At 39.3% G+C, this 25,645-nt stretch overlaps 1 protein-coding gene across 3 annotated transcripts in view; it reads right to left on the reverse strand.

Moving 5' to 3' along the window:
* LOC109719404 (eukaryotic translation initiation factor 5B) overlaps positions 1 to 25,645 on the reverse strand; it is a 36,574-nt gene that overhangs the window by 5,675 nt on the left and 5,254 nt on the right. The window contains exons 8-9 of one of the 3 annotated variants that reach the window (XR_002218675.1): positions 25,033 to 25,284; positions 854 to 1,397 (exon numbers count right to left, since the gene is read on the reverse strand). Coding sequence is in view for 1 of the 3 variants with exons in the window: in XM_020246059.1 (XP_020101648.1) it covers positions 25,033 to 25,284 (252 nt within the window). In the remaining 2 variants the exon portion in view is untranslated. Of the gene's footprint in view, positions 1 to 853; positions 1,398 to 25,032; positions 25,285 to 25,645 lie in introns of those variants that run through there. The other 2 variants (XM_020246059.1, XR_002218678.1) reach the window with 2 other exon arrangements.

Below are 25,645 nucleotides of genomic sequence, written 5' to 3' on the forward strand. Positions count from 1 at the left end.
GAGTTGCTTCTTTTCAGGAAGCAATGGCACCTCGACGTCGATCGCAGACAAGGTCGATGCCGGAGGAAACGAATGCGGTGCCCGAGCAATCCGGAGCGAGTGGCGACGGAGAGCTTAGGGAACAAATGGCCGCGCTTATTGGCGTAGTGCGGCAACAAGCGGAGTCTGTTCAACGCCAAGGGGAACAGATTCATCGGCTCCAGGAGACCTTGGAGCGCCAGCAGGCGGCGGCGACCCAGGCGGGTGTCGAGCATGTCGCGCCCCCTGTGGTAGTGCCGAGTGTTGTTGAGGGAGCGGCGGCAGCAGCCGCTGTTCTAGTTACGGTAGTACCGGCCGGGTCGGGAACCTCTAATCCCGATAGCGCGACAGTGGATGCGGAGCTAGAGCGCACTTTGGCGGCTCTCATTCAATTCAAGAAGTTCGACCCACCTAACTTCGAGGGCGGTTTGGTGGAGCCAGCGGTTGTGGAGTCGTGGATCGACTCAATGGAGACGCTCGTCGAGGATCTCAATACCTCGGAGAAGGATAAAGTGTACCTCGCCACCCATTGTCTTGAGGTAGCGGCAAAGGTGTGGTGGAAGCGGATGAAGCGGGATCGTCCTATTGACCTTCCGCTTATGCTNCTTGACACTATAGATCGCTTCGCGTAGACGGCAAACATGATAAGGAAAAGAAGGGTGGACAAAACTCGGTGGTTGTCGCATATAAACTTCCTCAGAAAGAGAGCGGTGACAAAATGCATTCTTCACGTTAAATTGTCAAAGTGGCCACCTAGACGAGAATGAAATAGAAAGAACAGTATGAATAGTAGTCAGCTTGACGACCAGAGATAATGCCTCGTCAAAGCCAATACCTTATTGTTGCTTGTAGCCCTGAGCCATAAGTCGAGCTTTGAAACGCTCAAAAGAGCCATCGGCCTTCTGCTTGACCTAATACACTCACTTGCAGCAAATAAGGTTGACGAATGAGGGAGGAACAAGATCCCAAGTAGAGTTGACCAATAAGGCATCAAACTCTTCAACCATAATTGCATGCCAACCTGCATCTTGAGAAGCCTCAGCAAAAGAGTTAGGCTCGGTAGGAAGAATAGAGATCTTAGAAGCAAGAAAAGTGGTAGACTCAGGCAAGCAAATCCTTCATCATGGATCGGGTGATCATAGAGTGAGTACGGGAAGGTAAAGGGGAACTGATAGGTGTAGTAGGTAAAGCAGAGAATGCTATCGGTAGGGCGGCATCAGGTTTGAGGGGGGGTGGTGAGGGGGGGAGGTGGAGGTCCAAATTGTGGGAGGTGCCGGACCAGTAGGAGAAGTGATTGCAATAGGCCAGGATGTATTCCGTCTGATATAAACCCGAAGTCCAGATTGACCAGCAACAGAGGCATCATTCTCATAGCGAACCTGTGTGACAGTATGATTCAAGGTGGTAGTAAAGTATGATAATAACTCAGGCGGAGAAAAAGACTGAGGAAGTTCATTGGTGGACAGAGTACTAGAATCATCAGCCATAGAGAAGTGGATGAAATAGACCCAGAAATTGCATAAATAGTAGACGGACTCTCACCCAGTACAGAAGGATTAGAAATAAAATTATGAAACATATGAAAATCTGAAATAGTAGAAACTGGTGCTGAAGAGGTGAAAAATTTTGACAGGAATAAGGCGACACCTTCAATGAAAGTAACATGTCGGAAAATGAAAACTTTACCAGTGCTCAAATAAAGACAACGAATACTTTGTTGCTTAGCACAGATTCCCAAAAAAACACAAGGAAGCGATCGGGGAGAGAACTTGTGATCACTGATCAACAATATCCTGTAGATCGGGATAACACAAACATCCAAAAACTCCGACAAGTTGCAAGTCAAAAGAAATACAACCATGCAAAAAAGTGTATGGTGATTTTCCTTTCAAAATAGTAAGAGTACGATTCACAAGAAAAAAAGCTAAATAGCATCAGTCCGAAAAAGAGGCAAGCAAGTTTTTTCAAGCAAACTTGTAACAACATAAGTGTCTATGCTTCCTCTCAGCTATGCCGTTTTGTTGTGCTATGTGGACAAGAAGAAAACCCGTGAATAATCTCATTTCATGAACAAGGAGAAGAAAATTTTTCATTTACATGACCACTGTCAAATTGGAAAATTTTAATTCTGTTATGAAAGATGTTTTCAACCATTAATATAAACTCCAGAAATTTTGCAAAAACCCCATGCTTAAATTTCAAAAGATAAAGCCAAGAGTAGCTAGAGTAATCATTGACAAAAATGACATAATATTTATAACCAGAAACAAAATGAACGGGTGATTGTCATACATCAAAATAAACAATTTGAAAAGGAAAAAGAGAGATTATGAATCATGAAAAGAAAGTTTAACATGTTTGCCCACATTACAAGAATTACAAATAGATAATTTAGTAGCCAAATTATTATCGGAAACAACTTTATTGTCTTTAATAGATTTAAAAAGAACGGGAAGACTAAGATGACCTAACCGTCTATACAAATATCTCCACTAACTATGGATGCAATAAGAGCTAACTGTTGCAGAACAGGAAGACTAGGATGACCTAACCGTCTATCAAGGTTTAAAGTGTCGTGGCACGAAAGCGTGCCGCTCTTTCCCTGGCACGGTACAGCATAAGCACGCTTTTGTGCCTACACGTGGTAAGCGTGCGTGCCAATGGATACCATGACCTTCTACTGGCACGCTTTGGTAAGGACTTATTTAATTTTTTTTTGTTCCAACTAGCTCTTATAATATTATTTTGAAAGGTTTAGACAAATAATTATGAATATTTGCTATGTATAGCTTACTATACTTATCAATTAACATACATGTAAGCATTTTGTATATAAAATACAACTATACCTAATGTAGAATAAAAATTAAAATACAATAATAAAATTTCCAAGTAAAATAATTATTGATTCGATTAGGAAGCATATAATGACTAGAACAACCAGAATAAAACCGCAATTACATCTATATTTTTTTCTTTTTTATTCTTTAAAAAATATCTAATTAAAATTTATTTAAGAGATCGATTTTTGTTTCCTTGATTCACCGAAAGCTTCGTGGTGCGATAAATTTTGATAAAATAATGGGTTAATTACACCAATGGTCCCTAACCTTCACACTATTTTTCAATTTGGTCCCCAACTTTTTTTTTTTGCAATCAAGTCTCTAACCTCTTGATTTCATTTCAATTAAGTTCCAGCCGTTAGATAGCTGTTAAAATTGACGAAAAATGCCACGTCAGCACCCTGTCAGTGCCGCGAAGGCGCCATGTCAGCGCCGCGGAGGCGTCGTGTCAGCGCCAAGGTGACGCTGTGTCAGCGGATTGCAAAAAAAAAAAAGTTGGGGACCAAATTGCAAAACGGTGCAAAGGTTGAGGACCAATGGTGTAATTAACCCATTAAATTTATGAATTCAAAAAAAAATTTAATTTAAGATTTAAATTTTAAATTTAAATTTTGATTTTGGATTCAAATTTCAATTGGAATTCAAATTGCGATTTTGTATATAATTTTTAATTTTTAATTTTTAATTTTAAATTCAAATTCACATTTGGAATTCTAAATTCTAATTTAATTTCAAACTTCGATTTGAAATTTCAAATTCAAAATGTGAATTTGAATTCGAAGTTTAAATTCAAATTTAGAATTGAAATCCAATCTTAAATTCAAATTTAAATTTTGAATTCAAATTTAAAATTTAAAATTTAAATTTTTTGAATATGATTTTAAATTTAATTTCAGATTTTAAATTTAAATTTCAGTTTCAAAACTTTCATTTTAAATGTAAATTGAAATATCAAAATCCAAATCAAAATTTTAAATTTTAATTCAAAATTTAGATTCAATTAAAAATTTAAATTTAAAATTTGACTTTCAATTCAAAATTTTAATTCAGCTTTAAATTCAAATTCAAAATTCTAATTTCTCATTAGTTTAAAATTTTAATTTTAAAATTATTTTTGAATTTAAATTTAAAATTTTGAATTTTTATTTTTAGAGACAAATGAAAAACGTGCAAAGTTTAGGGACCTAAATTGACATGCAAAAGGTTGCCAAATAGACGCTGACGTGGCGATTCCGTTAATTTTAACAGTTTTTTTAACGGTTAGGGACGTAATTGTAATAAAATCAAGAGATTAGGGACTCAATTGCAAAAAAAAAGTTGGGGAATCAAGTGAAAATTGGTGCGAAGGTTGGGGACTACCGGTGTAATTAATTCTAAAATAATTTGCGAAGAAAAAATGGATGTCTGTAGTAGAAGCGAAGGGCTCGGGCCGACCAAGCCCTCCGCTTCCACCAGAGACATCCGAGCGGAGTGCGGTGGGCAAAGCCCCCCGCAGTATGGATCGAATATGTCAATTAAAAACTTGCTCCTATATTGATAAATAAAAAAAAAGTAAAATTAAAAAGCAAAAAAAAAGGTGAAAAAAAGACAACACTAAACCGGTGCGGAGGAGGGGGATATGGCATGGTACCACAGTCAAAAAGAAAAAAAAAAGAAAAAAAAAAGTGAAAAAAATCAAAAAAAGTAAAAAAAATAATATAGCCGCGGGGGGGGGCGGGTTTGTACCCTAGAGAACAAAAGAAAAAAAGTAAAAGAAAAAAGCAAAAAAGAAAAAGCCAAAAAGCCAAAAAAAATGTGCCGCGCGCCGGTAATGGCGCGCGGCATGCACTTGCGTGCCGCTTTGTCTCGCACGGCACGCACCTGCGTGCTGCGAGACTTGAGAGAGGGTGCGAGACCCCCCTGTACCCCACGATACGTGCCGCCCCGTGTCGCACAACACAAGACGGCACATTAATCATTGCTGTCTATGTCAAATATCTCTACTAAATCTAGATATAACAAGAGCTAAATGTTGTTTATTCCCTATACTTGCAACTTTAGAAGAAGAAATTGGATAGAGTAATGTTCACGAACTATGGCATCTGAGAAGCGTCCCCATTTCCTTGTCTTTCATAGAAAAACCAGACAAGTCAAATTTGAAAGTAGAATTATTATCATGACAGAATTTGCGAACAGAAAGTAAATTTCTTTTAATAGAAGGAACAATAAGAACATTTTTTTAGAGCAAAGGAGTTGGAGGATGTATTCAATTATCTCACTTGTCTGAGTAATATTCAGTAAATTTTCATTACCAACAAGTCGTTATATGATTGGATGTTCCAGTGTCTGCAAACCATACATCCTCATCAGGCTCATGAGGGGGAGGGGGGTTGTAACCCAGAGAACAAAAGAAAAAAGTAAAAGAAAAAAGCAAAAAGAGAAAATGTGTGGCACGCCGATACGTGGCACGCGGCATGCACCTGCGTGCCGCTTTGTCTCGTGCGTGCTGCGAGATTGGGGGGGCCTGCGAGACCCCCATGTACCCTGCCCCCTCCTTGGGGGCAAGATACGTGCCGCCCCGTGTCGTACGGCACACGGCGGCACATTAATCCTTGCCGTCTATGTCAAATATCTCTACTAAATCTAGATGCAGCAAGAGCTAAATGTTGTTTATTCGCTATACATGCAACTCTAGAAGAAATTGGATAGAGTAATGTTCACGAACTATGGCATTTGAGAAGCTCCGTCCCCGTTTCCTTGTCTTTCATAGAAACACCAGAGAAGTCAAATTTGAAAGTATAACTATTATCATGATAGAATTTGCGAACAGAAAGTAAATTTCTTTTAATAGAAAGAACAATAAGAACGTTTTTTAAGAGCAAAGGAGTTGGAGGACGTATTCAATTGTCTCACTTGTCCGAGTAATATTCAGTAAATTTTCATTACCAGCAAGCCGTTATATGATTGGATGCACCAGCATCTGCATACCGTACATCCTCATCAAGCTCATGAAAGTTTATTACAGCGAAAGTCTGAGTAATTTCATCTCCAACAAAAGTATGACTGAAGCGTTGCCTGCACTGAAGAGCACAATGATTGAATTTTCACAAATCTGACAGTGTACCAGACCATGGAATATATGGTTGTTGGTTTGATTGAGTATTATTAGGCTGAGGATATGGACAGTTTCCATGACATCCGTGACTGGAGTATGAATTGTGTCTACCACGCTATCCTTGGCCTCCGCGCTATCTACCCCCAAGACCGTCACGAGTACCTCATCCACGGTTTGCATAAAGTGCTTCTCCATCAATGATGGGAGTAGCAAATAGTGTTGTCAAGCTGGCACGACATTGAACTTTTGTTTCTTGCATTAAGAGTAGGCAAAATTGTTCAAAGGTAGGTTTTTTTGTCCATGTATATTTAGAGAACCGCCAAAACCTCTATATTCTTTGAACAATCCAAAAAGAATAGTCATGACCAAGTTATGATCTGACTCGGTTTCGCCAATTGCCTGAAAAGCATCCCCGATTGACATAATTGTTTTCATGTATTCACTCATACCCATTGATCCTTTCTTGATACTTTGTAATTCAGACTTTAAAAAGAAAGTCGTAGAGGTAGTTTTGTCAAGAAACTATGCCTCAATTTTGTATGCATCATCGGCCGTTTTAGGTGAACTAGATATAATATGCTAAGAGATAAGAGTAGCATTAATCCAGAAAAGTATGGCGGTGTCTATTTTCTTCCAAACTAAATCTGGATTTACAATTATCTTTTTGTCAGTAGTATCAATTGTTTGAGAAGAAATAATACCAGATCCATCCACAAGCATAGTCAGACCAAAACTCTCTAAAACATTGAGAACCAGTTGCTTCCACACTAGATATGTAAAATCAATGAGTTCAAAAAGTATGAGAGTTTTAATGTTAACAATTGGTAGAGACAATATACAAGAAGACACGTTTGCCACCGAGAAAAAGAAATACCACCACAAAGGAGGAGAAAAGATAAGGGATTACCAATTTGAGAGTTTCTGATAAGGAAAAGGAATAGCAAATACCACTAGAAAACCAAGCTACACTCGGATGCTACCAAGTGTCCAGCGACAGTAGGATAAGCCAGGCAACACCAAGGAATTAGGGAAAAATCACAGAGAACACAGCTGGACCACAAGCAGCACCGCAGAGACCGAGCTGCTGCAACCAACAGAAAAAGCTATGCGGTATTCTTGGACTACCAACGACTCAAGCGGCCCAACACAGGGGGTCTAGCGACAGCAAGCAACACCAGAGAAGCAAGGAGACTGGAGCGGCACAACACAGGTGGTCCAGCAACAACAAACAGCATTAGAGAAGCAAGGAAAGTGAAGCAGCACAACACAGGGGTCCAATGGCAGCAAGCAACACGAAAGAATCAAGAACAATGACCGAGAGCCACAAAAGAAGAGATCACCTATGGATGAATATGAGATATTTGGTGGATGGTGGTTATGGATCAATATTCCTTAGTTAGGGTTTCTGCTCTGATACAATGAAAGAAGGACAAAAGAGCATAGCCCTCTAGGGTTGTATTGTATTGTGAGAATAAACAGTATACAAACCAACCTATTATAGTAATAATACAACCAGAGAAACCATATAGATCTACATTATATAAGGCAACAAATAATACGATACTAAATATATCCTATCATACTAAATATATCATAACAACAGCTACCAAAATTAGTAATTTGTTAGACAATTTAGTTTATATGATCATACTCAGTTGGTGATTATTACCATTATCGCCATTACTTACCAACTCGTTTTCACGGCATTTTATATCCAAACAACAATATCATGAATATTTTTGACCTATTTGAGACAATGGCAAAGTGCATGATGAAATTTGATTCAACTTTTCACATAGGGAAAAAATTGAGACGCAGGCTAAAGCACAAGAACATTTTTTCAATTTGGTCTAAGACCTACCGGTGCAAATGGATCCAGGTTGGAGTAGCTCCTACCCTGATCCACCTTGAATGGGGTGGTCAGTAGCGACTAAAAGTAAAGGAAAAAAATTAATTCGTTCGGAATCCGCGTTGATTAGCTAAGAAAATAGAGCTCCTTTCATCCGTTTCGATCTGCCAAAATCTACTTAAGACCCGCTCCCCGGACTTCCCTTGATCCATCTTAATCTGCCAAAAATCTACCAAAAACCCGCTCCTGCCCTAACCCACCCTGAACGGAACGATAAATAGGGACAAAATATATGATAAAAAACTCACCCCGAATATGATGCAGATCGGGCTTTTCGGGTGTACGAACGCCGTCGACGCCGCAGCCGCAATTAGAGCATATGGCTTGATCGACCGGAGATAGGTCCGGGTTGAGTCAAACCTACGAATTTCTAGAAGCATTCTATTCTAGAAGCATCTAGGGATATTTACTTCCTTGTTATTTGAACTTATCTAGTTGTTTGGAAAGTTGTTTACTTGGGATTTTTTTATTTTATTTACTTCCCTATTATTTGAGTTTATCTAAAAGCTTTTTATTTGGTAGGGATTTTATTGTTAGGATTTTTTTCCTGTGAGCTTATCACTGTCAGGAAAAACTCTTTAAATATTCTATGCATGGGACGATAAAGAATTAATGAAGAAGAATGTTATTTTGCCAATGAGCTGTGTTCTCTAATTTTCCTTCGCATTTACGCATCGATCAGAGCAAGCCCGTAGGGAGCGAGTCCCTTTATCTTTTTCTTTTTGCAATTCCCTCTTCAACTTTAAGTCCTTTTTCCCCATCAATGCCGCCTGCTGCTAGCACCATCGACGCCGCTTGCTGCCAGCACATCATCGCCGTCTGCTGCCCGCACTATCAACGCTGCATGCTGCCAGCAGCTCCGAATCCACCCACACTTTCTTCGCCTCCCGCTAATGATGTAGTCGCCGACTGCTTTCACTGCCATCGCCTTCTACCATCGCTCAATTGCTACGCTTGAGCCATCCGAGATCGATTCGTCGTCAAGAACTCGCTGTCAACTTCTTTAACTGCCAAACCTAAACCTATTCCTATTTCTTTTAATTTTACGTTCTTTCCATTTTCTCCTCTAATCCATTTGAGCCCTCCCTTTTGCCTGGTTTGCCTGACCCAACAGGTTGCAATTGTCGGATAGGCTGTGGACCCGTCACCCAACAACGAATCGAGCATCTTGCGGATCCCTTGTGCGCTTGTTCTTAATAATATCTCTTGCTGAGCCCGACAGGTTAGATCCGAACATCTCAAACCCTTAGTTACTTTCAATTCCCCGCCTTGCATTGCCTCACTCTTTAGGGTCATCTAAATTATTTAATTTGTTGAGTATCGAATATAATTCCTATTGTGCTAGCATCATATTGTGTTTGATGAGTTTCTCAACCTAGGATTTGTCCCAATTACATTTAACTTCCTAATCCTTTATCCACAAATCTTGCATCAGTTTTGGTATCAAAGCCCTAGGTTAATGTATGATCCTTAGGAGCGGAAAACTTTATCAGCCTTTACCAAAATCGTCGAACCCTGCGACGATGGATTAGATTTTACAACAATTGACCTCTTTGAACACTAAATTAGACGACATAGGAAACCGCGTTGCCGCCCTAGAAACGAACCCTGAAAGATTATTTGCACAAAACAATGATAACAGAGAAGAAACTGCGTTATGCACCCCTCAACCCCATGAAGTTCATCGGATACAACCAAGATTTAATCCAATCTTTCAAAATGAAAACTATGTTTTCGAGATGACATAACACAAAAAGTAAAAATTGATGCACCCACTTATGATGGAAAGTTCGATCCTAAAACTTTTTATGGACTGGCATATTGACATGGACCAATATTTTGATTGGTACGAAATGTCTGATAACCGTAGAGTACGTATTGCCAAAATGAAACTCACCGTCACGGCCAAGCAATATTGGATAGGCGTTGGAAGGCACTTAGAATGACTTGGCAAGGAGCCTATCACTTTATGGGCTGAAATGAAGGCTAAATTGAGAGAGAAATATTTGCCGACCACGTACAAACAATAATTGTACAATCAATTAAATGCATTTCAGCAAGGTTCTCTATCAGTTGCCGAATACATGGCCAAGTTCGATGAGATGAATGTCCGTTGTGACACTCGAGAAGAGGAAGAGCGGACCCTTTCACGATTTCGCAACGGCTTGCACGGGAAGTTGTAGCACGATATTGCGCGCACCGTGCAGCCACAGTCAAGCAAGCTTTTCAACTCGCCTTGGAATACGAAAAGTATTTAAAGGCACCTGCTTGTCGAATCATTAGGCAATGGGATGATAGGTACACAAGGAGCACCAACACGAATTTCAACAAAACGAACAGTTTTCAAAATCAACAAATCCACGATCCTAAGAGCAAGGGTTTAGCTACTAACAAAACCAAACCGGGAAACATACAAGGTAGGTGTTATAATTGTCGCCAAATAGGATATTATGCTCATAGTCCCAAGCAGAACATGTTTGCCCAACCAACTGACGAAGAATTTGACAACCTAGAAGAAATCGCACACACTGCCGAGGAAATCCCTAGTGACAAAAAAGGGTTAGAAACAAATGAGTTCGGGGAAAACCCCGTTTACAAGTCATGCGATGTGTCTTGACACAACCTAGGGAAGATGACGATTGGAGACGCACTTCTATTTTTCACACTTACACAAAGTGCGGAGATAAAAGCTGCAAAATCATCATAGATGGTGATAGTTGTATCAATGTGATTTCTGAAGCCGCTATAGGTCGTCTAAACCTTAAAGATGAATCCCATCCTAACCTTCATAGTGTTGCGTGGTGGACAAGACCACAATGCCCATAACAAGGCATTGTTTGGTTTCACTTTATTTTGCTACTATTCCGACCAGATTTGGTGTGATGTCTTTCCTATGGACGCCACCCATGTGTTTTTAGGAAGGCCTTGGCTTGATGATCTATCTGTCACACATTACGGTCGACCTAACACTATGTTTTTGCTCACAATGGGAAGAATATTGTTTTGAATCCAACAAAATCCTCTCAACAAAAATTTTTATCAAAAAACTCTAAATTCCCGAAAGATCCGAATTCAGGCTCCACTAAGGCTTCGTTTGGTTCGGGGTTAAGTAAGAACTAGTTATTCTAGGGATAGGGCTAAGTTCAGGGTTAAGGTAGGGTTAGAATAATTTTGTGTTTGGTTGAGAATTGGGTTTAGTCCAGGTATAAGTAAAATAGTGTTTGGTTGTAGTGAAATAAGAAGGATAGTGGGTTGTTATAAATAGATATAATAATTTTACCCTAATTTTTATATTTGAATTTTAATTTTTTATTTTTTATTTAAAACTTCAAATTTAAATAGATAACTTTTAAAATTAAAAAAATTCAAAATTATAATTTATTTTTAAATCTCAAGTTTAAAAATTTAAAGTTATAAAATTTAAATCAAATCTAACAAATATAAAATTTAAAAAATTGAAAATAACAATTTAAAATTTAAATTTTAAAATTTAAAAACTAAAAATATAAATATATATTTTAAGATTGCAAATTATAAATTTTTAAAATTTCAAATATAAAATATTAAATAATTATAAATAATAATTTAAAAATTAAAATTTAAAATTTAAAAATATAAATATTAAAGATTACAAATTAAATATTTTAAATTTTTCAAATTTAAAATTTAAAAATTAAAAATTAAAATTCAAAAATATATATATTAATTTTAAGATTACAAATTAAATGTCAAATTTAAAATTAAAATAATTAAAATTAAATTTTAAAATTTAAAATTTAAAATTTAGAAATTAAAAATATTAATATTAATTTTAAGGTTACAAATTATAATTTTTTAAAATTAATAATTTAAAATTAAAATTTTAAAATTATATTTTATTTTAAATTGAATTTGGGTGGGATTAACTTTAATCCCGATGGTGGGGGAGGGGGAGAGGGGGTGGGGGTTTGTTAACCCCACCGCAAATGGGCTATCCACCCCCAAAATATTAGTGTTTAGGGTTAAAAGGGGGGTTATCCCCCTTAACCCCCTCCCCTTTAACCCCCAACCAAACACTGGCTAAAGATTTTAAAAATCCTCCATCATAGATTTCAAAGACAAAACCTGTTCACATTGTTAACAAAAAAGAGTTTTGTAAAGAAATTAATTCTCAAGTTTTATATGCTTTAATCATCAAAGAGGTTTCCAATCCACCTAAACCCGTTGAGATCCCTCTAGTCATCAAAACCCTCCTCTCCGAATTTAGTTGCCTGACCCCAGAAGAATTGCGTGATGAACTTCCCCTACTTAGGGATATTCAACATGCAATTGATCGTCCCCGGCTCATCTTTACCTAGTTTACCACACTATAGGATGAACCCAAAAGAACACTCGAACTGAAACGTTAGGTAGATGATCTAGTTAGGAAAGGCTTTGTAAAGGAAAGCATGAGTCCATGCGCAGTACCAGCACTACTCACACCTAAAAAAGACCGAAGTTTGCACATGTGCGTTGACAGTCGCGCCATTAACAAAATCATGATTAAGTACCGGTTTCCAATTCCACGTCTGGATGATATGCTAGACATGATGGCTGGGGCATCTATTTTCACGTAAATTAATCTCCAAAGTGAATACCACCATATTCGAGTTAGGCCTGAAGATGAGAGGAAGACCGCATTTAAGACGAAAGAAGGATTATACAAGTGGTTAGTCATTCCGTTCTGCTTGACAAATGCCCCGAGTACTTTCATGAGGGTTATGAACCAAGATTTTAGGCCTTTCATTGGAAAGTTCCTGGCTGTGTACTTTGACGATATTTTGATTTATAGCCATGCCAAGAATGAACACTTATATCATATTCGCCAAGTATTTGAAATTTTAAGGAAAGAAAAATTTTACCTTAACATAAAAAAGTACGCTTTCATGCAACCTCGTGTCACCTTTTTAGGATTTGTTGTGTCCAATGATGGGGTATCAGTTGTTCCCAAAAAAGCGAGAGCAACTAGAGAATGGCCTGAACCTAAAAATATTCACGACGTTAGGAGCTTTGATGGCTTAGCAATTTTTTTACCGTAGGTTTATTAAAGGCTTTAGTACTATAATGGCTCCAATTACGAATTATTTAAAGAAGGGTGAATTTAAATGGACACAATCGGCCATTAAAGCTTTTAAAGAAATTAAATCTTTGATAACAGAAGCACCAATTTTGAAATTGCCAGAGGGAGAGAGTTCATCAGTTGACAAGAAAAAACGGCTCCATCGGTAGAGTTTTGAACCAAGAAGACCACCCGATAGCCTATTTTAGCAAAAAATTAAACGAGGCTAAACTGAAATACTCTACCTATGATAAGGAATTGTATGCCATGGTTCAAGCATTAAAGTATTGGCGACACTATTTATTACCAAAGGAATTTGTATTATTTTCTGATCATCAAGCCATTAGGGACTTCAATTCACAAAAAAACTTAAATTTTCGACATGCGAAATGGGTTGAATACCTTCAAGAATATACCTTTGTCCTAAAACATCAAGGCGGAACCGATAACCAAGCCGCTAACGCCTTAAGCCGAGTCGTGGCCACTTTGAACAATGTCGGGGTGAGCGCAATTGGGTTCGATAGCGTTAAAGAGGAATATCCCTCATGTCCGGACTTCAGCGAAATCTACTCCTCAGTTTTAGAGCGCAACTCTACTAACCCAGATTTTGTCATTCAAGATGGATATCTTTTTCGGGGTGTTCGTTTGTCCATCCCACATGGCTCGTTACGTGATTTTGTTATTGGGGAACTCCACGCGAGAAGCTTAGCCGAACACTTTGGTCCAGACATGTAATATCTGAAATTTTACCAATAAAGGAAATTCAGATTTTGAATTTTTAAATTGAAATTGTGTGTGTGTGTATATATATATATATATATATATATATATATGTGTGTGTGTGTGTGTGTGTGTGTGTGCGTGCGTGTGTGTGTGTGTACCTGGATATGTCGTGGATCGCAGAGAGGGTCGGTATCGTCGCAAATCGGCGACCAAATCGAACGAAACAAAATTGTAGATTCGATGCCCCAGTCGTGCTGAACGCGCTGGCACGATCCGATTGGAAATCCGACGGACGAATCTCCGGGAATCGCAAATTGTTCGCTAAGGGGTCGAAATTGGCAAAACGGAAAAATTGCGAAAAACCCAATATTTTACGTACCGTTTTGCGTGATTTTGAACATCGAGGTGCGTACACGCAAGATACACACGCTGGCAGGGACTGGGCTGAAAATAATCAGCTTTGGGGGACCTTTTTGCAAAAAGTACTCATAATATATATAGTTGCAACTAGGGTTTCATAGAGGAAACCTTAGCTCTTGGACTCCCCTCAGCTCAACTAACCCTAGCCGTCACCAGCAGCCCCTGCCCTAGCCATGAGCACACCCCGGCCGCTGGCAAGCTCCCTCGGCCGCCAGAAAAGCTGACCCTACCTCCCTCTCAATCTCTCTCTCCACCTTGCCTCCACCACTGTAGCCAACAACAACAGGGAATCACTCGCTCGCGCCGAGCCTTCGTTCTCTAGCCAAGAACCCCACCCTCCAGCACCGACCTCGCCGGCCCCCGCAGCCCGCATGCGCCGCCTGCGCCGCCTGGGCTCCCTGCGGCCGCCCAAACCTAGTGCAGGCCGAGTCTGGGCCATCCTGGCCTCCGTGCGCCGCCACCGCCCTTGATCGGCCGCGCCGCCCTCCTTGGGCTTCCGGCGACCCTCCGATCGCCGCTGTCGCCGACCTCGCAAGCTGCCAGCCGCCGCATTGCTCCCTACTGCTGCCCAGCGTGAGCCCGGGCCGAGGCTGAGCCATCTTCCAACCCGTGCGCCGCCGCCGACCGTGCTGCCGCCACCCACGGTCGGCGGCGCCGCCCTCCCTCGGTCTCCGGCGACGTGCCGCTGTCGCCCCGGCGCATCCCCGGCAGCCGCCCGGCTGCAGTTGCTTCTCGAACCCGAGCCGAGCCGCATGGGAGCGTACTGGTCCACCGCGCCACCAGCCGCTTCCTGCCGCTGGAAGCTCGAGCCACTGCACTAGGGGTGGCAATCAGCTCGTTGTTCCGAGCGCGTCGTGATTCGGCACTTCGAAATAGCTTTCGAGATCCGGCTCGTCGTTTTAGTAAACGAGCGACACGAGCCTGGCATTTTTCAGCTGTTTAATAACAAGCCGATACACGATTGGTCGGTAGCTCGCTCGTTTTGACCGATAACGCTCAAATACATATATTTATATTTATATAATTTTTTAATTTAGTATTTCTTATATATAAATAAATAATATATATAATATATATTTTTATTATATTTTTAGCAAAAAAAATTATAAATGCGAGCTTAATTATAAAAAGACTCATTTATAGTAAAGCTTCACACTTATTACATCAAGTCTAATGAATAAGATTTTATAAATTTTATTTTTTATAATATATTTAATCTAATCCTTTTTCCACTATTTCATTGATTCGTTGGCCAGCTCTGTAGCCAGCTCGTGTTCGGCTGTTATAAACGAGCCGACACGAGCTGGCCCGCTAAAACGTCATGGCCCGCTAACCGCTAAGTATCGAGCCGAAAATCGCAGCTCCGTGTTCGGGTTTAATAAACGAGCCAAACACCGAGCGACCCCAGCCTTAGCTTGTGTTCGGCTCGTTTACACCCTTAGCCCCCACTGATCGGCCGCACCCACCTCTGGCCGGCCCACCCGCCGTCCAACCACCACCGGCCACCCCCGGGCTCCAACTAGCTCCGGTAAGCTTTAACTAGTATTCTGCACACTTTTTTTGGGGTTCTGGTCGCTTTTCCAACGATCCGAGGACACCCCGACACTCCCGGAAATGAGCACGATGATCTCTAATCCGTGCCGAACATCGTGCTCACCTCCGTTAGGGACAGCAAAGCCTCAGTTTACGTGCTAAACGCGGTTTAGGCGTTGTGCGCGCTATTTCGCTGAACTTCGCGTCGCTCGCGCACTCGCCACAATGGCCGGCAGTGCTCCGAAGCATGAGCACGGCCTCCGGCACATCAAGACTTGACAGCGGGTGTCTCAGCCAGGCTAGTAAGTACTCGGTTTGCGCTGTCGGGCCGTAAAACCCCGAAAATCACATAAAATGATGTGATTTTATGTAGTCGCAGAGGTTTTTATGCAATTTTACGTTCCGTGGTTGATGTTGGCAGCGTGTGCGGGCAGCGGGTGACCTCTGGACTGGTTGTCCAAGGCCCCAGGCCTTTTCGGAAATTGAATGTTGATTTTCGGTGTGTTTTTCGGCGAAATCCGCCGACGGAACGCGATTTCGATTCAGAATTCTTCCGACAGTGCCTTAACGGTAGATCTTGTTGTCGCTAAGCCTTGTTGGCGTATCACTCGCGTCGTTTCGAGGGTTCAGAAATGACGGGTGAGCGACGGTGGGTTCCGGTGTCGAATTTGACACTGCGGGAACCCGAATTGGAACGATTATCCGACGATAATCGTTTCGATGTAAGGAGGTGTGTTTGCTGCCAAGTCACACGAATAATTGTGTTTAATAGCAGCGGGTGACTCGTAGCATGAGTTGGTGAGTTCCGGGACAGTTTGTGGGTCCCGGCGAAGTTCCGGTGCGATTTTCGAGACTTTCGGCGTGTTACGACAATAGGTTTGGGAAACCAATTCCCGTGGGTTTACATGTGGGGATTGTGAGTTAGTGGTTCGTGTTCGTGGGGTGGATTCTAACCCGGTGGACCCTTCGTAGGTCCGGTTGATTCTTCTCTGTAGTCCTGAGACCAGTGCCAGATACGTACAGGTGGGTACTTTGACCCGAAGTCGGTATAGTGGTACATGCTCGGTGGTATCTTCTTATCCTTACTCTTGTTATTACCTTGTATATATATATGTTGAGCCTTGCACCTTTATTACCTCTTTATCGCTCTACTTAGTTTGTTTACCTATCTAGCATCATGAGTAGAAGTAGAGCAGGTTTATNTTACATGTGGGGATTGTGAGTTAGTGGTTCGTGTTCGTGGGGTGGATTCTAACCCGGTGGACCCTTCGTAGGTCCGGTTGATTCTTCTCTGTAGTCCTGAGACCAGTGCCAGATACGTACAGGTGGGTACTTCGACCCGAAATCGGTATAGTGGTGCACGCTCGGTGACATCCTTTCCACTCTTCTCCTATTATTATTTTTGCATGATATATGTTGAGCCTTGCACCTTTATTACCTCTTTATCGCTCTACTTAGTTTGTTTACCTATCTAGCATCATGAGTAGAAGTAGAGCAGGTTTATAATTACATGTGAGATTTGTGACCTAGTTGGTCGGTTCTCGTATCTCGTACTATGACCTATTCGGTCGGTTCATTGCATCTAGCATTATGACCTACTTGGTCGGTTGGACTACTTGGTGACCTATACGATCGGTATACCCTGAGGGGTAGGATTGTCGGCTAGTTGCCGACGGTTGGCTATTAAGCATATCCTCATTGATTGCCCGAGACTCGTTTGCATTTCACGAACACCAGCGGTCTGATTCACCGCAAGATAGTGTTCTTTTCCGTAAAAATGGTAGGATGTGCCAGCCCGTGAGCCTAGCGGTCAGAACTGGATTATATGCAGCCCGTGAGCCCAGTAGTCAGAACTGGATTATATACAGGTAGAGTGGCAGTGGCATACGCCTGAGGTCTACGGACCGATAGGGCAGGTTTCAGATTCGGTATTTTGGACTTGTCGTCCAGTTGATGCATACATACAGTAGCGATAGTTATTCATTTATACATCTCGTTCATTTATTATCATTGCTACTGTATTATCCTTACCCATACCTTTGTTTATTCTTGTTGACTGATGAGTACCCCTCGCCCTCGTCGACTTGCGGTTCGTGGGGAGCGTACCTAGTGATCGATAGAGCTGTCGGACCAGTCTCTTCGGTTTAATTCTTAAACTCAGTTTCTTTTAATAAGTGACTCAGAAAGTATTATGGTTCAGTATTTCATATTAATTGAATAATTGGGATTTCGTGAATGTAATAAAGGATTTATGGATTCTTGCAAAAATGAAAATGGCTTTCTACCCTTCGTGGTAGCGTGCTTTTAAAGAAAAAAGATTTCCGTGTGGGAAACGGAAACAGTTTTAAAAGGATTTTCTAGTTTTCCTGGTTATTAGCATTTCAAAACGAGTTTTCGGGTAGGAAACATTTTAAACTGCTAGATGTGGATTTATGAAACTTGTGATGAACTGAATGAGGATGTGAATGGTGTATGGATATGTGGATATTCATATGTTATGGTTGTATCTTGTATTTGTGCGACGCCATGCAAATACAGGGGAGACTCTGTCCATGTGAACAGTGAACTTCCTTTATTTGTGGCGGATTTGACATACCCTGGGGGTCAAGATTTTCAAAAAAAAAAAATTGGACACTTCAGCATTGGTTTTTAAATTAAAAAGGGACCCCGAGGCGTGACAAGACAACTATTTCTATAGTTGAGGATCGATTCTACTGGCCAAGCCTCAAAAGAGATGTTGTGCGCATTATGGCACCATGTGGGACTTGTCAAAGGGCCAAAGGTGGTCGGAAGAACGCAAGATTATACACGTCCCTGCCTACACCACATTCTCCTTGGCAAGATCTAAACATGGATTTTGTTTTAGGTCTACCAAAAATGATTAGAACGCACGATTCTATTCTTGTTGTAGGTGATCATTTTTCTAAAATGGCTCATTTTGTTCCTTGCCGTAAGACATCCGATGCTACTCATGTTGTAAAACTTTTCATGGCTGAAATTGTATATCTCCATAATTTACCAAAATCAATCGTGACTAATAGGGATGTTCATTTTGTTAGTTATTTTTGGAAAACATTGTGGAAAACTATGGGCACAAAATTATTTTTCTCATCTTCGCATCATTCGGAGACTGACGGCCAAACAGAGGTAGTCAATCAGAGTTTGGAAAACCTACTTCGATGTCTAGTCGGTGACAATGTTAAAAATTGGGATTTTATTCTACTGCAAGCAGAATTTGCAAATAATAGTTCAATCAATCGAACCACCGGAATGAGCCTTTTTAAAATAGTGATGGTATATGACCCAAACAAACCAATCGATTTAATTCCTCTTCCTATAGAACAAAGACCTAGTGAACAAGCATCTTCATTTTGACAACATCTACGGGACTTACATTACGAAATTCGACGAAAAATAATTTTTAAATAATGAAAACTATAAGAGGAGAGCTGATGCTCACAGGCGAGAAGTTGGATTTAAGGAAGGAGATTTGGTGATGGTGCAAATTAGACTGGAGAGGCTTCCACACGAGACTTTTAAAAAGCTACATGCAAAAAATATGGGTCCGTTTAAGGTTCTTAAAAAAATTAGGTCTAATGCCTATTTGTTGGACTTGCCATCTGACATGGGAATTAATCCTACTATCAATGTTGAGGATCTTACTTTATACTATCCAGATATACAAAATTCGTTGTCCTATTCATTTTCATCTCCACTTTCCCAAGAACCCTATGTGGGAAAAGAAAATTGACATTGAGGCGATCCTTGACGATCATATTGTGTCGACAAGGGATGGCGGAGAGCGCAACTTTTTGGTCAAATGGTTTATATCGGCCTAACGAGAATGCGACTTGGATTTTACAAGAGGAACTTCAGCGGTTGGACCCTAGTTTGTATGAAGAGTACATTTATAACAATTCAACGGAGTCGAATTTTTCAAAGGCGAAGAGAGCTGATGCGGATCGGGCTTTTCGGGTTTACGAACGTCATCGACGCAACAACCGCAATTTGAGCATATGGCTTGATCGACCCAAGATAGGTCTGTGCTGAATCGAACCTACGAATTTCTAGAAGCATCGTAGGTTCTAGAAGCATCTAGGGATATTTACTTCCTTGTCATTTGAACTTATCTAGTTGTTCGGAAAGTTGTTTTTTTTTATTTTATTTAATTCCCTTTTATTTGAGTTTGTCTAAAAGTTGTTTATTTGGTAGGGATTTTATTGTTAGGATTTTTTGTTTTGAGCTTATCACTGTTAGGAAAAGCTCTTTAAATATTATATGCATGGGATGATTAAGAATTAATGAAGAAGCAAGGATTCAAGTGCCGGCCGCCGGTGCGGCACGTACCGTGGCCCCAAGAAGCGGGCACGGAACAGAGGGGGTCTCAGACCCCCCACTCCGTGCCCTGGCACACGAGGCCGTGCCACACGAGACAGAGCGGCACAACAATGCGTGCCGCGGCACAGTGCCGTGCCGGCACTGCAAAATTTTTTTTTGCTTCTTTTTTTTGCTTTTTGTTTTTTTCTTTTTGTTTTATTTTTTGGGGTACCCGAAGCATTCTAGGTACCCTACAATCCCAAAAAATATTACAAATCGAAGATCTATTTGTTAGGCAAGTTAAAAAAAATTATAATTTAAATTTTTTTTGTTTTATCAATATAGGGCAAATTTTTAATTTACATATCCGATCCCTCCGATTCCACCACAGACATCCATTTTTTCTTTACAAATTATTTTATCAAAATTTGACGCACCAGCGAAACTTTTGCCAAATTAGAGAAACAAAATCGAATTCAATAAACAAATTTTGAGGCACATCAAACATAAAATTTTATTTCTGCGTTAGCAGATTGAAAATACCAATAAAATTAAAAGTTAAATTAAATTAATTGATACTTAAATTTATTTAATTTATTTGTCATACAATTTATCGCTTAATTTTTTTGATAGATCTACTAATTTTTTGAAAAATTAATTAAAAAATAATTTTTTTTCTAACCTGTAAAAATTTCTATTCTGCATCAGATATAGTTGTACTTTATATACAAAAAAGCTTATAAGTATGTTAATTGATGAGTATAGTAAGCTATACATAGCAAATATTCATAATTATTTGATTAAATCTTTCAAAATAATATTATAAAAGTTTATTGATGCAGTCACCGAGTGCTTCCACTGTCGTCACTTTCTACCATCGCTCGATTGCTGCGCTTGAGCCTTCCGAGATCAATTCGTCATCGAGAACTCGCCCTCAACTTCTTTAACTACCAAACCTAAACCTATTCCTATTTCTTTTAATTTTACGTTCTTTCCATTTTCTCCTCTAATCCATTTGACCCTTCCCTTTTGCCTGGTTTGCTTAACCCAACAGGTTGCAACTGTCGGATAGGCTGTGGACCCAACAACAAATCAAGCATCTTGTGGATCCCTTGTATGCTTGTTCTTAATAATATTTCTTGCCGAACCCGACAGGTTTGATCCGAACATCTCAAACCCTTAGTTACTTTCAATTCCCCACCTTGCATTGCATCGCGCTTTAGGGTCATATTAAAACTATTTAATTTATTGAGTATCAAATATAATTCCCACTGTGCTAGCATTATATTGCGTAGATGAGTTTCTAAACCTAGGATTTGTCCCAATTACATTTGACTTCCTAATCCTTTATTCACAAATCCTACATCAGAATCTCTCTCCAAGAAAATAGGGTAAAAGGTGGGAGGCCCCTCTCACCCTCGGATCCGCCCTATTTGCATCCCTACTAAGGTAAAAAATTTGCATTAATTTTCACCCTACATTTTAACACTGTCTCAACCCATTTGGGTCTATTCTTGAGCTAATTATGCTACTTCACTCGAATTGTTCGGCAAATCATGTCAAACCTATATTTGAACATATTTCCAACTTTCAACTCATATTATAGATCAAAAATTAAATAAAATGATCTTTCTTTCTTTACCACAATTATCAAAATTAGTATATCTTATTAGACAATTTATTCAGTTTATACGATCATACTCAGTTGGCCGTTATTACTATATCAGTATTACTTACCAACACGTTTTCATTAAGTTCTATATCCACACAAAAACTATCATGAATTTTTAGACCTATTTGGGACAATGACAAAGTGTGCATGGGGAAATTTGATGCGACTTTTCACATAGGGGAAAAATTGAGACACGGGCTAAGGTGCAAGGATTTTTTTTTCATAATTTAGCCTGGCATGTGAGTGCAAATGGATCCATGTTGGTGAAGCTCCCGCTAGGGCTGGCAAATGAGCGAGCCGGCTCGCGTTCGACTCAATATTTGGCTCGCTCGAGCTCGAGCTCGACTCGAAATTAAATGAGCCGAGCTTGAACAAAAAAAAAAGGCTCGAAATTCATTTCAAGTCGAGCTTGAGTATTACTCGGCTCGTTCGAATTAGGCTCGAAAAGCTCGAATATATATATATATATATATATAGGGGACCGCAATCATCCCAACCGTACAATTCTTGATCAAAGGGTCAAAAATTCGAAAGTATCAAATCCTCTATATTTCCGATAGCATAGTAGTTCTACACTATATATATATATATTAAAAAATATATAAATATAATATATTTTAATTATATATAGGCTGAGTGAATAACCTGAGTTTAGTTAAAATTGGGCCAATGTTATTGGTCCAAAAAAACAAACCCAATAGACAAATAAAAAAGCAAAATTCTACTAAATTCATACTTTTTTCCTTTCTTTCTTTCACAGAGCTCTAAATTTTCAATCTGTTTCTCTCTTTCTCTTTTTCTCTGTCTCTAACTCTAAGTGGCCAAGCCTGAAGCCCTCCAAGTCACCAAGTAACAGCATATGCCCGCCGTTGCCTATCTTGCTATTAATTGTGTACTTAAGAAAATATACATAATATTTTTAAAGTAAAAAATTATTTTTTATATAAAATTTTAATTTTAGTTATATATGATTGGATAGTTTAATACAATATTTACCTATATAATTTATTTATTTTTGACCGCATAAATGAAAATGAATAATATGGAGATTGAAGGCGAAAGAGAAGACATGTGAGGCTGAAAAGATTAGATATTCAACTCATAAATTATTTTTGTTCATATTATAATACCATATTTCATATAATTATTTTGTACTTTGAACTATTAGACATATTTTTGTATCAAATTGTAGATAATGTTCTATACAAATTAAACTATTGATCGTACGATGTTGAGAATTTCAAGCGGCTCGTTTAAGGCTCGAGCTCGCTCGACTCGAAATTAGGCTCGCTCGAGCTCGGCTCGAATTAATTTCAATCCAAGCTTGAGCTTAAATTTAGGCTCAAAATTAATTTCAAGCCGAATTTGAGCTGAGGTAAGCTCGCTCGAGCTCGGCTCGTTTGCACCCCTAGCTCCCGCCCTAATCCGTCCTCAATGGGGTGGTAAATGGGGCAATAAGTAAAGAAAAAGAATAGCACGTTGGGAATCCACCATTATCTATTAAGAAAATGGAGCGGAAGGTAGGGCATCCCTTCCTTCCCTTGATTCATCATGATCTACCATAAATCTACCAAAAACTTGTTCTCACCCTAACCCACCTCGAATGGAGCGATAAATGGGGGCAAAAAATAAGATTAAAAACTCACCCCAAATATCTCGCCAAGAAAATGGGGTGAGAGGTGGGAGACCACTCCCACCCCCCAGATCCGCCCCATTAGCATCCCTAAGTGGGGGCAAAAAATAAAATAAAAAACTCACCCCGAGTATATCACTAAAAAAATAGAGCGAGAGGTTGGAGACCCCTCCCGCCCTCGGATCTACCCCATTTGCATCCCTACTAAAGTCCTATTTGGATGTCGAAATAAGTTATCCATTAATAACTTATACCTTATGAGGATTTCTTTTGTGATTGCAAGTTAGGAGCTTGATTTAGCTCTTTCGAAGCTCGACAACCATGATTTAATAGGACAAAATACTTCAAATCTGAGGTGATTTATCTTATTCCAAGAAAATGACTTGGATGCCAAATATAGCATGCTTTTCTAGACATTTGATCCTACTCTTTCATCCACCAAATATTGCAAGCTTCTTGAACAGATAAAAGAGGAGTCAAACAAGAAGTTCATGCAACAAAGCATGCCCTAAAAAGAAAAATATAGAGATATCATCAATTTCATTGTCTACAGAAAGAATTATCTAGCTACAAAAAAGGTTCTAAAGTAAATTCTCCAACAAACTACTCTATCGCTTCCAGTTTATTGACAAAGAGTTATCTAGCATGCCCTTCATTTCAGAATTTCTTGATAAAGAATTATCTTGCTACTTCCAGTTTATTGACCCATAAATACTAAAACATACAGATATATGTAGACAAATACATGCTACAAGAGTTGGAGAAAGTAAAAGGAAAAGAAAATCATGCAATCATAAAGTACAATCATAATATCTATTAACATTTATTAACAACAAAGGTCACAATTGCATGGACAAGGCACATTAGGAATTTCTCATGGTTTCACAACTCATGCATCATGTGTTAGAATTCAATTTCCAATCAATATGCAAATTTTTGGACGACTCTTTCCTCCTATGGAAAGTTTCCTCTTTAGCCCACAAACAATTCACATGGCAAGGCTACTACTATTCGATTAATAAATTTCTTTATTATAAGGGTGAAAAATCTTAACATAGATCAATACATAAACAACAGAGTACAATTAAACTACACTGTGATGGTCCACAAGGTCCACAAACATGGCATAACTTACTATAATAAGAAAAATCATATTGTTGGCATTTTCATGTTTGTAATATTAATTAGCTGTACAATAAGTCAACCAGAATCTTATCAACGAAAAAAGATAAACCCAATTATGTTTTGGTTGTTGATTGGCTATTTCTGAGATTTCTCATTATAAGAAAGAAGGAGTTAAGAGAACACTTAAGTGACTACTTAAACATGACAATTGTTTGACCAATAATCTATCCAACAGGTATGATTATTGATTGGCTATTTCTGAGATTTTTCAGTTCAAGAAAAAGGGGTTGGAGAAAGATTGAGTGACTACTAGAACAAGACATAATTTTTTGACCAGAAACCTATCCAACAGGTATTTCATTAAGTAATGATTTGAATGTTTAGAATTCAAAAGCAGCCTGAGACACCAAGATTAACCAAAAGTATCATATCATACGTAAGCATCAACCAAGCTGTCACAATGTCTGGAATATAAAGAAACCTCAATGGAAATAAGAAAGTACAAATTATCAATCATTTGCAAAAAAAGCTCAAAATTATCATTGAGAAATCAAGTAGCCATAGAATGCCAACAGGTTCGCTAACTTCTTTATTATATGAAACGTAAATTGGAAAATGCATAATTTAGTATTTATCAGTTAACTTTAGGTGTCAACACCAAAGCATACCTTCACTCGAATCTCCACCATTGTTACCGCCATTATCTGTATCCTTTTCATTGTCATCACCATCCTCATCATCTTCATCTTCATCTTCATCTTCCTCTTCTTCATCATCATCACTCTCAACTTCTATTCTAGGCTTTGGTAGAGGTATGTAATTGATTGAAGATCTTCGGCGCGAACTGGTGACAATATTGCTTAGATCAATGCCTTCGAGTTCTCTTGCTCTTTCCTTTCTCTTTTTGACAGCCTTAATCTCTGAGTTTGACAATTTCAGGTTATTCCATACAGACAAAGATAGAACTAAGATTGCACATATCACCATTGATAAAAGCATTGACCTTTTGACCATAAAAAGGCAGCTGAATTTGATCTACTTAAAATATATATAATATATAACTAAAACCAAGGATACTTCTTTGGAACGATGATATTGTAGCTACAATTGCGACCTAGATGTCATGAGTGTGAACCTCAAAAATAGTATGTACAATTGCGACCTAGATGTCATGAGTTTGAACCTCAAAAATAGTATCTTCAAATGAGCCATAGTTTACAAGGCGCATAGGGGGGAGAGAGAGAGAGAGAGAGAGAGAGAGAGAGGCCCCACAATGCATGA

The sequence above is a fragment of the Ananas comosus genome, linkage group 1 (assembly GCF_001540865.1).
Source record: "Ananas comosus cultivar F153 linkage group 1, ASM154086v1, whole genome shotgun sequence".
NCBI lineage: Eukaryota > Viridiplantae > Streptophyta > Magnoliopsida > Poales > Bromeliaceae > Ananas > Ananas comosus.